We start from the raw sequence: 13,043 nt of genomic DNA on the forward strand, positions 1-13,043 counted from the left end.
CTTATATTCCTTATACCTCTCTCCACTTAAAGTTGTTTATTAGAAAAAATACATAAATTTGAAAGATTAAATATATTCAAAGCATCTTTTTATAAATACACACTGCTCAAAAAAGAAAAAAAAAAGACAGGAAAAGTCGATCATCAGTATAACACAAAGTCAGACATATCAATGAGTCCAGCGAGGAAGCATGTACCATTGTGTATTTATTTCACCTGCTTTGGTGCAAATGAACATGACAACGGGTGCACTGAAGAAGCAACAATAAGGTAACCTCCCCAAAAGGGAATTGTTTTGCAGGAGGTGGCCACAGACCATTGCTCTCTCCTTATCCCTCCTCACTGACTTTTCTCTAGTTTTACTTTTTGCTAGCGTCCTTGTTACTGCTAGTAGCATGAGACGGTAGCTGTAGCCCATTCAGGTTGCACTTGTTGTCCAGTTCCTCCAGGATGGCACATCCATACATGGGTTCACAAGAAGGTATGCTGTGTCTCCCAGCACAGTCCCAAGAATGTGGAGGAGTTACCACAAGACTGGCATTTACACAAGGAGAGGGCTGTAAAAGGGCATTAACCCAACAGCAGGACCGATATCTGTTCCTTTATGCAAGGAGCAACAGGAGGAGCAGTGCTAGACCCTTACAGAATGACTTCTAGCAAGCTACTCATGTGCATGTTTATGACAAAACTGTTAGAAAGACACTCTATATGGGTGGCATGAGGACCTGACATCATTTAATGAGATGGAACTTGTGCTCGCAGCCCAGCCCAGTGCAACTCAAGTGATGCTAGAGAGCACCAGAAGTGACAGGTCCACCACTGGCGCCCCATTCACTTATATTTGCACCAAAGCAGGTGAAATGGACTCACAGCAGTTTACACTTTCTACCTGGACTGATTGATGTCTCTGGAATTTGTGTCATACTGTGGTAAATGAATGTTACTTTTTCCAAATGTCAGTACAATGTGAGCATGATATTTTGTTGTTTGGTTGTTGTAACAAACCAAATGGGTTTCAGTGTCATTTACCCAAAAAAACATTAACAAATGCTACACCATGAAGTGAAGAAAAATAAAAATACAGTGGACATCAATGCTAACTCTATTAGGCCTTGCTTCAAGCTAAGTGGCATTTTTATCACTCATGATTACACTGGTGAAATTTAAACTGAGGACTGTGGTGCTTCTCATTAGCTTTGGTTTTATTTGTACATTTCTTTGAATACAGGCAAAATCAATACATGTTTGAGTAATTTTTACTTTGGGAGCATTTGAAGTAACTCGTGGGTTTTGATACTCAAAAGAAAGGGAACTTAAAACAAGCTTTGGCAGAGATTCAAAGCTTTAAATGATAGATGCAACAGCTGTGTCTCCCTGCCTGCATTCGCCTGCTCTAAACCTGAACTTGATCAGGGTTCACTTTTCCTCACTTTATCTGAAAGGTTTGAGGTTTGAAGAGATAAAGTCAGTCACTGAGTCAGATATTTACTCTCAGTGGCAGAGAACTTTCTCTTTTTATTTGATTTTACACATATAAATGTCATCAAAACTGATCACCATAAACACGTATTTACGCTTCCTCTCACACATGCCAAGATATGGTTTCAGAACAGGATGTTTTCACTTTCTTGATCCCACAGCATTTCTAGGACATTTTTAAATACATTTTTACCTTTGTGTTTTTTTTCGTGCACAGGATACAACATTAAACATGCACTCTTGATTTTTTTTTTTTTTAATATTACAGAAGTGACTCTTTAAAGGCCACAGATCTATACTGTGCTAGGGTGGACATAGATTATAAGGTTCAGTCAGAACCTTCTGGATTTGGTGAACATGCTGCAAGCTGTGGTTGGTATTGACTTGCTTCTTCACTCATGCTGCTATATCCTACTTCACTGGAGGCGATGGGATTGTGATTCATACACAAGTATATCTGCAGGCCAAAAAAAAAACCCTTCAGGGTTGCTCAGCTGCTTTTATTTATTTATTTGTTTTTTCATAGAGGTACTGTTGACTAAAGGAGGGCTACATTAAATAAATTATTTAAAGGTTATATTGTCAAATCAATGCACTGTGATTTTTGGTTATAACTTATGGAACTATTTTTGATGCTTTTTTTTTGTTTGTTTGTTTAAAGAGTGTGTTACATACAGAGCCTTACACAAGAGGCTAATATTGGAATAGTTATGTGGTGTCATTAGCAGAGGCTGTACTATGAAGCAGGATTTCAGAGTAAACCCTGGGTTTTCTGTACTACAGTATGAAGGTGGTTTACTTCTTACTGGACTATATCACCATAATAACTTATGGTGAAACCTAACCTGCTCCAAGCAGGTTTTGTTTTAGATTAGAGGTCAAGAGGTATGAAATCACCATCTTCTGACCAATCAGTTCTCTGGAAAATAGCGTCACTATTCCTAGAAGATCACTCAAACACCTGTGTGTAGAGCGAAGGAGGGTCTGAAGCTTTTCAGTAGCATCTGGTGTTTTTGTGTTTCCCTGAGGATCAGTGAGAATTCTTAGATGTAACTTTATTTGATGTTTTCCTGTTGGCTGTAAACAATTTTGGGGTTCTATAAGCATTAATATATGAATCTATATGATCCTTTTTTTCTTGGTCCTATTGACCAAAACACTTAAAGCGCACACTTTTAATTCTAAACTTATGTGCAGTGATTTTCCTCTCACACACATCTGCAGCTGCTGTGTTGCTTTTCAATCATATTAGGTGTTTAACATTGATGACTCTTCCTATGGTAGCATTGCATGAGCAATTTTTAGATGATCATTACAGCTACAGCCAGGAAAAACAAAGGCTCAACTTATCTCACTGACCGCAACACACAAGGAAGAGTTGAACCTCTGTTTCATTTTACCAGCAAGAGTTTTTTTATTTAAACAAAAATGAAAATAAACAAAAGATCTGGAGTTCTGAAAAAAAAAAAAGAAACAAAAAGGTGAAAGAAGTCTGGGCCAGCCATGCAATGCGCCATATGGCCCAGACCTAATGAAATAAAGAAACTAACCTAACAAATAAGCCACAAAAATATCAGGACCTCCATTGCAAAAGGGAAGAAAATAAAGAAGGAGGTGTCTGAGGTTGCTGGAGACCCTTTTTCCAGCACCATCCAATGGACCTGAGAAAGACAGCGTAGATGAGGGAGGGCAGACAGAGGGAAACAGAAGAGAAGAAGCAAACACAAGGGGAGGTTGCATATCACTGATAATTAATAACCAAAATTGTTGATACTACTTATAATCCTGTGAATCAGTTTGGGACATGCTTAAATTTTCTTAATTTCAGGGTGCAGATAAATAAATGTTTAAAATCAGAACTGCTTCCATTAAACCATTGGATTTGCTGACTCTTATTTGACTGGAGCTGAGGGCTCACCTGCACATGTGTTATCTTTACTACAGTTTACTGAGCTTAATCTGTGCCATGGATCGTATTGTGATGTGTGTATTGAGAAAATGTAACCAGATTATTCACACAATGTATGATTCAGTACAGCAGAGCAAATGAACTGCAGAGTCTCAAAACAAGAAGCAGTCAGCAGGTTAATGATCTGACAGTGAGCATCAGTGTACCTTTCCTGTAGTCCTCTCTGTGCATGAAGTGTTCAGTGCAGTATGAGCAGTGGAGTTTTCATTTTAACGCCTTAAGGCTCTGCACAAACTTGACTTCTTTTTAATGCCCTCACTGCAGCCTGCTTGGGCAGGTTATGAAGAAAAATGACATATTTCACACCAACCATTTAATGCTTCCTTTTTAATCTCACGCTAGGGATCAGTAACCCGCTCTCACATCTGTGTCTTGCCTGCCATGGCCTCTCCAGCTGTTTGTGCTGCCTCCTCCACTTCATAATCTTCTCCTTCCTAACTTACTCTCCCCTCCATCTAAAAACACTCACTGCCTTGTCCCACTCATTGTCTTGTCAATCTCCACTTTCCCAATTGTTAGAAGGATGGGATTGGCCCACAACATCCAGAATCAGTGAAGAGGGGCATCAGCCCCTCCTCTGTTTCATATACATGGTTTGTAAATCTGAAGAACACAGACAGTCACTGATCAAGAGAACAAACAGGAGGACTCAGGTGGATGAGTGAAAGAACTTTCTCCATATTCTATTTCTGCCTCTGACGGGCACTTTTGGAGTCATCCTATCTTTGTTTCTGTCTCACTCCCCCGCCTCCTCCTCCTTCTTGACTGAGTTCTGGAGCATGTTCAGCCGGGTGTGATTGGAGGGCAACGCTCCAGGCAGATGTAAATCTGGTGAGGGTTGTTGGCACAGGGGGAAACAGTAGAGGATGTCAAATGAAAAACCTGTTTCTATCTTCAAGCGGGCTATTGCAGCTAAAGGAGGACTGAGATCTTTGCCTTTCTGGATGCTTAAGCTTATCAAGAGCCGGGTGCTTGGCCTTTTCACCTGGAAGCCATGTCAAAATTGCTCAAGAACAAAAATGTGTCCTGGGTGAGTACTGCCTTTCTGGTAGGTTGATGAGGGAGGCGGATTATTTCAGCACAATTTGAATGCTTCTCATTTCTGTCAGGCTTAACTGCTTTGAAATTTGTTGTCTATGGCTGTATTTTCTCAGGAATGCTACACATACAGTACAAGTTTTGGTTAGACAGCAGATCGCTTGTGTATTCAAAAGACACAAACCCACTGTCATGGATGGCTCTTGTGCACATCTGCTTTGATTTGTCCAGTAGCTGTGTGGTGAAAAAAGCCATCTCTGCTCTTCTCCAGCCTGCTTTGCACCATCCTGCTGCACCAAATGCAAACTGTCAGAGCATCAGCTGAGATAAACTCAGAAAAGAAGACAGTGATTAGGCTGAAATCAATAAGTGTAAAGTTCACTGGGGGGCTAACTTGTGTTTGCTAGCGCTCTAATGTTAATCATTAAACATTTTGGTTGTGGTCACTTGTTAACAAAAATACATTTTTGGGCAGATGTGTGGTTTCTGTTGTGAGGTTATAATGGAGGGCAGAGTGAGAGGTTGAGTTTGGAGCTTTTGCCATCCATCTCTGGCCCAGTAGCCCTGCACTGCCAACCCCAGCTTGACAGAACACACACACACACACACACACACACACATACACACACACACACACACACACACACACGCACACACACACACACACACAGGTTATAAGAAGCTTATGGACAGATGTTTGTTTATGTGTGTGCACATGAACACGTGTGTGGGGGAGTGGATGAGAAGAAGTAAGAAGATGAAAGCCGTGTGCTTTATGTAGATGTGTCTTTATATTTTTGTCAAAAGTAGCACATTTTTAACACTATCAAATTAAGGACTTCCTTCATAAATATAGGAAAGAAAAGTTTTGAGTGAAAGAAGTCTGAAAATAGGGGTTCTGTTGTTATTTCAGCTCTTACTGAATACAACATGATGTTCATTTCATAAATTATGGCCCCAGTTAAGGTACAGAAAGAAAGCAGGGTTTGTGGTAGAGGTACAGTACTGTGCAAAAGTCCTGAGCCACCCCTCACTTCTTTATATACATTTATTGCCAGGAAAATGGGAAAATGGGTGCAGTGATTTACTGAAATGTGCAAATATACATGGAAAAACAGAGTTTTTAAAATTCTAATTTGAAAGTGAATAATTCAACACAGCCTAACCTCATTTATGCAAGTCTTCTTCTAATTTATTTAAGTAGTCTTCAGGCTTCTTGAAGGACATTCAAATCTGGATGTTGGCTGCTTTTTGTTCCATTCTCTGTCAAGATGATCCCACACTGCTTCAATAATGTTGGTGTCTGGGCTCTGGTGTGTGCATGCGTGTGTGTGTGTGTGTTAGTGTTGTAGTCAAGACCACCTAACCCGAGACCGAGACAAGACCAAGACCAGAGGGTATCGAGACCGAGACAAGACCAAGACTTTTAGGGTCCGAGACCAGTCGAGACCAAGACCGAGGGGGGGCGAGACCGAGACAAGACCAAGACCAGTGCCTGACACTACATGACACAATAAAATGTGAAACATGATCAAAATCACTTCTCAAATTGATCTGAAAGATCCGCATTCCCATAAAATCATCTTGATATTAAACACTCACAGCTCAAATAAATAGAACCATCTTTATTTAATACTCCTGGGTGACTTCTATCATTTATCACAGAATGTAAAACAATTATTCATAGTTCATCACAATAGTCTTAACTTTTCTCTGCCTTTCATAAACTATGCATAAAGTTGTGTTGTTTTTAAACCAACAACCTTTGTAAAAATGGGTGCTTTTTCAAAACCACATAGCTAAATGTGTAAAACTGAAAAAATGGCAAACACTCATCAACAGTAAGAACTAAAGCCTTTAATCTTATACAGATTAAAGCTGCAGGATGTAACTTTTATAAAAAATCTGGTTTTTACATATTTGTTAAAACTGTCACCATGTCAGACAGTATGAGACCGATAATCTGCGAAAAAAATGGAGCTCCTCCACCTCCTCCCTGAACCGCTCCCAGTCAAAAACAACCAGTCAGAGCCAGGAGGAGGGTCTTAGCACTGTCAATCACTCCTGGTGTATGCTGCTCAATGTAGTTGTGTGCGACACTTCAAGATTTGGTATCGATCCTATGTAAAGTAAACACAGGGCCATTATCACTGATACTGATACCAATACTTTTTAATAATTATGAAGAATTTCCATGAAGTTTAATTGGTTTGAGATTTTTTTCCTTTGGATCATTAATTAGTTAAAACCCAGAATAGAATTGGGCAAAGTTTATATGTAAGTAGAAAATACTTTATCAAAATAAAAGTTATTGTTCTGAAACAATAGAACAAAACAATTTTCCCCATAAATTGATGTCTGGATTTTTTTTTCATAAATTAAGTGTACAAAATCATCACTCAAGAACAAATGCAAACTTTTTTCCAGGTAGATTTTTCAGAAAGTATAATAAAAAAATTTAATAAAAAATGTTCCTTCATTCACTAATTTTCTACAAATTTAAATTTAAATTTGATTTAAATGTTTCATAGCAAAATCCTTTTTTTTCCCAAATAAAATATGTTATGCATCACATGACAGTATAACAAAACACTGTGGGGAGGGGAGGAGCAAAGTGCTCTGTGCTGTGACAGGAGCGACACTTAGACAGTCAGCTCGCATCTTTGATGAAACCGCAGCACTGCATACAGGAGAGAAACTGAAGCCAAAGTATCGATCTCATCACACTGATATTGATCAATACCAATACAACGTTGGCATCCATATTATCGATATTAGGATCAATCTGCCCACCACTAGCTCAATGTACTGATGGCGGAGAAACAACTTACTTACTTCTCTGCTGTTACCATTGGTGGTGGCCATGGTAACTTCCGGGTTCTAGCAAGAAATATTTCTCACCCCAGCACTAATGCTAATGCTAATTAGTAAGCTAATACTAACCACTAAATGCCGCTCCCACTTGTTAATTGAGTGATGGGACCTAGGACATAACCAGAAAGGAGTAATCAGTTTTTTTGGACGTGTAGTTACATTTCTCGAGGTGCATGTCAGGTTTGCTTCAGAGAGGATTTTCAGTTATACACAAAGGATCAATGCAGAACTCTAAATCAGGCCTTATTAGATCGATAGAATGATCATTTTTGCATATAATCCAGAAAAGTTACATTTATACATCAAGCATTTAATGTGTCCCAGAGTGCCGTTTCCTTACACTGTGTTTGCAGAAATCACATAAAAAAATACAAAACAAAAACATAATCCAGATTCCTCAGCTGCTAATAGCATTTCCTACATTTGAATATCAGCCACCATGCTGTGAGCATAAACTATCACGTTTTTAATGCAACAATAGGAAGTGACATCATCTTGCTGGGAACTGTAGTATTTTATTCTTGAAGGCCTCTCATAGCTCTACTGGTGCTGAAAACTAATGTTTGACTATGGCTTTCTGAATACAAGTAGGGCTGCAACTATCAATTATTTTAGTAAACAAGTATTTAATTGATTACTCCGTCAATTAATCAAGTAATTGGATAAGAAATAATTTTTCATTTTAACAATTCATCAGCATATTTTAACTTCCGTACTGCAGATGTTTCTCTGTGTGAAACAAACAGGGTGGATGGAGCAGCTACAAAGTTCTCTGTTCTTCATGTTGCTGATCAGGTGGTTGATAAAAACATTTTGAAGGAGCCCCTCTGTACTGAAGGGGGTGGAGGGGGCACCGAACGATTGCTAGTGCTAATGGCAGCCCCCCTTTCCCCAGTACACTGTGGTTATAGATCTGTTCTGGTGGCTACAGCTGACGTAAAGAAAAAAATAACAGCTGACATCCTCTGCACAACACGCGCGCACATTCAAACATGCGCACTCACAGCACAGAGAAGTAGGGGCGTGAAAAAACATCTCAGCAATCCACTCGCGTTAAAGGGTCGTTTTTGTTTTTTTTGGAAATGCTCCGCTTACACGGAGACACCTGAGCTGCAGAGCTGAAACCAAACATCAAAGCAACAAATTTGTGTCGAGGATTTTTAATAATCGAATTGCGTTATTCCAAGAATCGTTGCAGCCCTAAAACTTGCATTAAATTTTTAGTTTGTGTATCAAAATACATGAAGGTTGGTATTTACCTTTCATGCTGGGATTTTTTTGTTGAATCGGAAGCCTGAAATTTTCCTTTGATCTTCATTTTCCCTCTTACTTCTCCTCATGTTCATGCCGGTTGTTATTTCGATTTATGCAGCACACGCGTGACCATAGTGAGATCAAACGTACACACTGTGAATGAAACTGTCCGTGCTCTGTGGTAGATTGCAAACCGCGGTGAAATGATACAGGTGTAAGCAGCGATAATAGCAGCGACCTAGCTGGGGCGGAGTCTGTGAGGTGCGCTCCTTTGAGAGGCAGAGGAGCGCAATCTTTGTTGGATTTGAATCAGTACGTTTTGCATCCAATAAAAGCAAAGATGTTAACAAATAAATTGGACAGTATTCTGGCAATTTAGTGATATTTCCACAGCTGTGGTCTTTACTGGTCTTGAAATAAAATCCCGAGTCCGCAAGGTCCGAGTCCATGACAAGACCAAGACCAAATGCGGTCGAGTCCATGACAAGCCCGAGACCATCAAAAAGCGGTCTCGAGACCGGTCTCGAGACCAAGACCGATCTCGAGTACTACAACACTAGTGTGTGTGTGTGTTTGTGTGTGTGTTCAGATGCTTTCTGGATGGTATTGCATGGTGGATGAAAAATCTGATTATACTTTCCTGTTTTCATAATTCCATCAGTTTTAAGAAGATCCCTGACACCCTAAACCATGACAGAACCACCACTGTGTTTTACAGATGGCTGTAGAGACTCACTGTTGCACCTCTCCTAACCTCCTTCATACATACCAATGATGACTTGAGCCAAATTTGTCAAATTTGGATTGATTACTCCATACGACCTGTTGACCTCTGATTTTCAGTCCAGTTCTTGTGTAATTTGGCATCCCTCAGCCCAAGAAGACCTTCTTGACAGCCACCCTTCTTTTGAGCCCATTTCTGATGAGCCTTCAGTAAACAGCAGATGGATCAACTGAAGAGATGCATCTATCAGGTCAAACTAATGTCCAAACCAAATTTTGAAAGACCTTCAAAAAGTCTGGAGAACTATTGCTCAAAACCACTTTAAAAATGATAAGAAAGTCTGGCTCATTGGAAGCAAATATATAAACCAGTGAGGGGGCGCTCAAGAGTTTTGCACAGTACAGTACCTTGTAATTGACAGATTGCTAATATATGAGTTTGCGATGTCCCTTAGGTTGCAGCCAGCGTTCTTGATGTTTGGTCTTAAAAAGCTGAGACATGGGATACCTGGCAGGGGGTACTCCGGTATATTTTTTATTAGATATGGCAGCCAAGGTGACCAAAATGGTCTAGTCCTATAATGAGGCAAAACCAGCAGGCCAGAATAAAAATTAATCTCAGCTCAGGTGTGGTTATTATTGAAGCAAAAGTGTCTGAGTGCTGAAACTAAATCATTCATATTGATTAAATGTAAATCAGAGCTACTGACCTTACTGAAATTGTTTCTCAACAGGTAGCATTATTAATTAATTATTAATTAGCATTTTGCAAACTGAATTAGTCTATGTGCAAAATTGTTAAATGGCTTAATTATACATTTCAGGAATTATTTTCATCACAGGAAGAAATTTCAAAGTGATGATTGAATGAAAAGCAAGCTGCTTTAAAGAAATGTATAAATGGTCCAGCTGGTTTTTAACTTCACCATTTCATGAGTTTGAGCAGGAATGGTTAACTGCCTAAAGTAAATACTTCAAAGTGAGCATGGACTCTGTTTAAGTGTTTTATTGGCACTTCCGGGGAGCCTGTTCTTGCTGGAAGAGATTTGAGGTGTCACAGATCAGATGTCAGTAAAGGCCAAACTCTGTTTCAGTCACAGGTTATGGGTTAAATGTTGACCTGTCATGTCAACTGATTCTCTGTCAGAGATCAGGTGACTGCAGTTGTCTGACCTCCAGTGGAGATGTCTGATCAGCAGTATAGATATTGTTAAGGACAAGAGCAGTGTGTGTGGTGTTAATGTGAATGTAGAGCCCAGATGTACATCTGACCCAGGAGTCAGTGTCACCCCTCCACAGGGTCACAGTGTGGCTCAGCTAACTACAGGTCTGCATTTTCTTTTCTATTTTCAGTTTTATGTAACACTCCCATCTTTGTCCCTCTTCTTCCTAAGCTTTCCCTGGAGATTTTGGTATCAGATCCTAATGCCCATCCCTTACCTGGCTGTCCAGGTTGCAGGCCTCAGTGACAAATGAGCCATGCAGTGTTACTTACCTTTAAACAGTGAGAGCGGAAGTATTCAAATCCTTTGTTGTTATCAGCAAAACAGCAGGTAAAGTTCTCATTGTGTCGAATGTCTCCTTTCAGAGCGTTAATCAAAAATGTACAGTTTGCCAATGTTGGGAAAATTGGTAGCACTTTATAAAAGCTATTGCCAGTGAAGGGTAAACTGTTGATTAATTGAGCTTTAATTAATAGCTATTAAACTTGATGAAATGATAAGGATAAAATACAATACTGTTAATAATTGGTTTGTAAACCATCTATAACTATAATTTGGATCGCTATTGCAAAGTTGCAAATTATACTTAGAATACTTATTTTAGAGAGTGTATAAGTACAAAGGTGGTGTGGTGGTGTTCACTTAAATAAAATCGACAAATTAAGAGACACACCCTCTCTGTGTGGCTGATACTTGGCACAGAAGTGACATGACACTGAACCAATGTGATGAAAGAGTCTCATGATTGCACTCTCTTGATGATGAATACTGTGTTTGTCTGCCATTCCATGCTTTAAATCGGGCACACAGAGGAATTATGTTCTGCTTGCTTTTTAATTCCCATTTTTCTATTTTGGAGCCGGGTCATTGTAATACTCCAATTGTTTTTGCAGACAAACCCTGGGAATTTGTTTGGATGCGCACACGCACACACTAATCAGGCAAAGCACGCGCAGACGACGGATTCCGGTCTTCAGTAAAAAAGTGAGACGTTCCTCACTTTGCGTTATTCAGGAGTCATAGAAAGCGCGGGTGGGTTGGAGACTTTCCTGGTGTGCTTGGTGCTTGAGGTCAGAGTGAGCGGTGTGCGGCGCAACAGATGCCGCACGGAGAAATAAGCCTTTAATACCCACAGGACCCGGGAAGGGGTAACTACACTCAACACACAACAGCGACTTAAGTGAAACCCTTCACGCAACTCTTTCAGTCTCCGGTGGTGTCCTGCGCGTCGCGGTCCTTGGACGAATTTTCACCGTTACGCACAAACTGGCGCTCAGGCAACAAGCGTTTCTGTTGCACAGGAAAGTATCTTCGGAGTTACCCACCTGAGAGGAGGGAAACCCACTCTCATGGCACGCCTGTCCGTATCTGATTTACTGGAGCCAGGGGAATTGTAATTTGAACCGGTCTTTACAACCGTGGAATAGCGCTGCAGCACACCTTTAACTGCCATGCCGCCCAAAAAGAAGGTAAATTTAAAATATTCTGGTGTTGTTCGTGCATATCTGTGCGCGCGCGCGTGTGCTGAACAGGAAGAGATGGAGAATACGCCATCTGTTGCACTGGGCGTTAATCCTTGTGTGAGGCCTTTCCACATCATTGCACTCACTATGTAACAGTCAGCGCGCAGGGCGGATAGAGATGCATATCCGCATGATTCTATCATGTCATATGTCCCACTGAAAAACAGACTTCAGAGAGGGTTGCATAACCAATAGTCTGTTGGATTAAATCTCTTCTTTAGCTTTTTCCTCTCATTTATGACTCTTGCACTCGCAGTGAACTTTGTGGGCTTAAACCCCAAACTATGTACTTTACCTATTTGGCTTGATTTTCACTTCACGTGTAGCAGCAGTTGACAACAGCATCAGCAGCATAGTCTTGTGTCTCTTGCACATGTTATGCAGTCCATACATTGACACTTAACTTCTCACCAAGTGCGTTGAAAAAGTATTTTGTTTAAAATTAAACCCAGAAACAGCAAAATGAAAGCTACAGGCAGCAGATCCAGAGAGCAGTTTTGTTTTAGTTATGAAATCAAGCTGCAGTTTGTGATATTCAGGTAAACTTCACAGAGCAAAGCACCCACTTATCAACCTTCTAAACAGCTGATAGTGATGTAACACTTCTTATCTTGGGGTATTCCCAAAATGTATTGAAAGATTCCTCTAACAATCAGCATGAAGAATCAAATCTTATTTCCTAATACACACAAACACATTAGCTGGAAATAAACTAATGGGATTACTTAATTTGGGGGAACATAGACCAATATTTACAAGTTTAATTATCAGTCATATTGAGCTCTGTTTTTGGTTGTTTGTTTTGTTTGTTTTTTGTTATGTTCTCATATTTTGTTAGTATTGTGCTAGAATTTTTCTTGAATGAAACAAATGAATCAGGACTTGGAAAAGGATATTAAAACCATGTCCAGAAGAAGCTTTAAGAACATTTTCTTTAAGTTTATCTTTAAGCTCATTGTTT

General features: G+C 39.9%; 1 protein-coding gene across 2 annotated transcripts in view; it reads left to right on the forward strand.

Moving 5' to 3' along the window:
• Positions 1 to 11,605: 11,605 nt before the first annotated feature.
• The window catches only part of cacnb2b (calcium channel, voltage-dependent, beta 2b), a 35,357-nt gene continuing 33,919 nt past the window's right edge, over positions 11,606 to 13,043 (forward strand). Inside the window, exon 1 of one of the 2 annotated variants that reach the window (XM_030751106.1) lies at positions 11,606 to 12,028. In XM_030751106.1, the coding sequence (XP_030606966.1) occupies positions 12,011 to 12,028 (18 nt within the window). In that variant the 5' untranslated portion in view covers positions 11,606 to 12,010. The remainder of the gene's footprint in view (positions 12,029 to 13,043) is intronic. The other variant, XM_030751105.1, reaches the window with a different exon arrangement.

The sequence above is a fragment of the Archocentrus centrarchus genome, chromosome 17 (assembly GCF_007364275.1).
Source record: "Archocentrus centrarchus isolate MPI-CPG fArcCen1 chromosome 17, fArcCen1, whole genome shotgun sequence".
Taxonomy (NCBI): Eukaryota; Metazoa; Chordata; class Actinopteri; order Cichliformes; family Cichlidae; genus Archocentrus; species Archocentrus centrarchus.